The sequence below is a fragment of the Etheostoma cragini genome, chromosome 14 (assembly GCF_013103735.1).
Source record: "Etheostoma cragini isolate CJK2018 chromosome 14, CSU_Ecrag_1.0, whole genome shotgun sequence".
NCBI classification, from domain to species: Eukaryota; Metazoa; Chordata; class Actinopteri; order Perciformes; family Percidae; genus Etheostoma; species Etheostoma cragini.
In genome coordinates this window covers 24,160,543-24,163,061 of record NC_048420.1, presented here as the reverse complement: position 1 = coordinate 24,163,061, position 2,519 = coordinate 24,160,543, and the positions used below count along the sequence as shown (strand labels likewise).

Genomic DNA, 2,519 nt, shown 5'->3' with positions numbered 1-2,519 from the left:
TTCCTACTCTCACTTCCTACTCTCACTTCCTACGCTAGCTTCCTACTCTCACTTCCTACTCTCACTTCCTACTCTCACTTCCTACACTTAGTTTCCATTGAAGATGTGTTTTTTTACAGATTTTTATCAGATTTATGTAAAAATGTACATTTACCAAACACCTGTATTCTGCATTCTTGAACACACTCGTTTCATAAAGAGGACAAAGCGAGACCGCTGAGCCGACCGGCGTCAGTCGTAAAGACGGCGTCCCTCTTAGAAAGGTTGTTGTTTCTATTCCTCTTTCTACTCCAGATGATCTTTATTTTCCACCCAGGCTGAAGAAGAACTCCCCTTCCAACACCACCGTGGACCCAGAGCCGCGGGGCCGGCCGTGTTAAACACTTATTATGTAAATTATAAATTTAACATCCAACGCATTATTATCTCAAGATTAAGTAGAAATATGATGAGTCAGCATAAAACACACAGTCCCCCATAGATGACACATGCCGGGCATTTTCCCTTCCTTTGACGCCTCTTTTTTCATCTTTATTGTCGTCTTCCTGGAGTTTTTTTTAGGTGAAATTTTTGTTGTTTTTGTCGCTTTATTTCCAAAGTTTTCTGCGCCTTGTCCAAAGTTTTTGTCCCTTTTTTCCTAAAATTTTCCTTTTTTCCTAAAATGTTTTTCCCACGTTTTTGTCACTTAACTCAATAACTGCAGACACATCCCGGGACTAGTCTTTCTATTGGCATTGCTAGTATTAGTACTAACACTTCTACTTTTTACACCACTACGATCATTAGTTACTGGGTACTTTCATCATTAGGATTCTCGCACACAAAACATGTAGTTTATAAATCTGATATTTTATTATAAAGTAATCATAGCAACAATAAAACGGCCTACAACGCACTTTAAAATACCTTTATTTGTCGCCATTTTGCTTCCGCGGTCTACCTTATAATCTTTGTGTATTGTTTGCCTGTAGTTCTTGTGTGTTTACTTGTTTGTGTGTTTTTGTGTTTTTTGCTGTTATTGAAGAAAATGCAACTGCTGTAATAACAGAATTTCCCCTTTATGGGATGAATAAAGTTTAATCTAATCTACGAGTCCAGCTGATGTCATCAAACACACAGCTGTTTGGGTCCTTTACAGGGAGGATTGGTCTTTATTTTTAATACTTTAACTACATTTTCCTGATGATACTTATACACCTTTACTAAAGTCTCAGTGCAGGACTTTAACTGGTAACAGAGTAATGTTACAGTGTAGTATTAGTACTGTTACTGAAGTAATAAAGGATAGGAATACGTCTTCCACGCTGCCAACACTTCTCTCTCCTTTCTTTATCTCTCTCTTTCCACAGAAAACAGGACGACTGCTCTTCATTTTCTCTCCTCCTCCTGCAGCATTTTCTCAGCTAATTATTTCCCAGCTGTGCAGACGTAGATCCTCATTTCTCTGTATTATGTTCTGAGAGAAGCGACACCCGGGAGCTCCCTGAGGAACCCCAGGGCCGCTGCCCGTTTACGTGCCGTCAACGGCGGCCATGTTGTAGCCGGAGGCCTGCGGGTGAGGAATAACGGCCATTACTGCCTTCCTACGGGCGGACGGCGGCTGTGTTAAAAGTCAATCTCACCGTGTGAGGTGGGGACTGAAAGGTGGACGTGTGCTATCGAACGGAGTTGTTTGGTGTGGTTTTGGTCGGGGTGTTGGAGTGTGTTATCGCTTTCAAACTAATGAGAAAATACAGAATTATTGTGGTCGGCGCTGAGCCCGCCGGCTGCAGGGACCAGACAAGGACTTCAGTACCTGCAGGGCTGGTTTTATGGAGGGGACATCAGTGCGGAGTCTTTTTTGACGGCTGAAGAAAGGAGCTGAATAAATACGAGTACATTTAACAAATATAGACGTCTCCTGAAGAGTTTAATAAAACCTCAGGGGGGGAAATGTGAAGACAGGCTTAACGTTTAAGTTAACAGTCTCAGTTCTGCACCTTTCTACTTTACAGGACAAAGTGTTTTCCTCTGGTTCATACATTCATACTCGGATGGCAAGGCGCAGGCCAGCGTAGTGCAGATCAACAACAGTTCATTTCCAGGATAATCGCTGCCGTTGTCTCTTCGGAAAACAACTAGTTAACAAGCCACGCGCTGTAAATGTCAAGCGTGGTAACAAATAAGTTGGTTATGTTTAATAACCAATTGAATTGATGAATGCCTTTGCACAGAAGAGCTGTTCCCCTGTGGTTCCTGCGTTACTTACATCAATTTAAATGCTCTGAAAGTGTTTTTTAATTCAACTCCGTGATGTTGACAGAGAAAGGGCGGAGTGATATTGTAAGTGATGTGGTTTGGGTGTGCTGTCAGGCTCATTTGAGCACATTGGGATCTACCTATTGTATAATTACAATATCAAATCATTTCTTCATCTATAACATCTCACCCAACACACACTGGCAGCTCCAAGATAACAGGCAGGTCAGATAACCCAGAGTCAGTAATGTAGCAGGAGCTGGGGGGGGGGGGGGGGGGGG

General features: G+C 42.3%; 1 protein-coding gene across 1 annotated transcript in view; it reads left to right on the top strand.

The window, feature by feature from the left end:
• Nucleotides 1–2,519, top strand: part of LOC117957217 (collagen alpha-1(XIV) chain-like) — a 146,732-nt gene that overhangs the window by 88,168 nt on the left and 56,045 nt on the right. Inside the window, exon 17 of the mRNA XM_034892813.1 lies at nucleotides 1,467–1,604. Within this exon, the coding sequence (XP_034748704.1) occupies nucleotides 1,467–1,604 (138 nt within the window). The remainder of the gene's footprint in view (nucleotides 1–1,466; nucleotides 1,605–2,519) is intronic.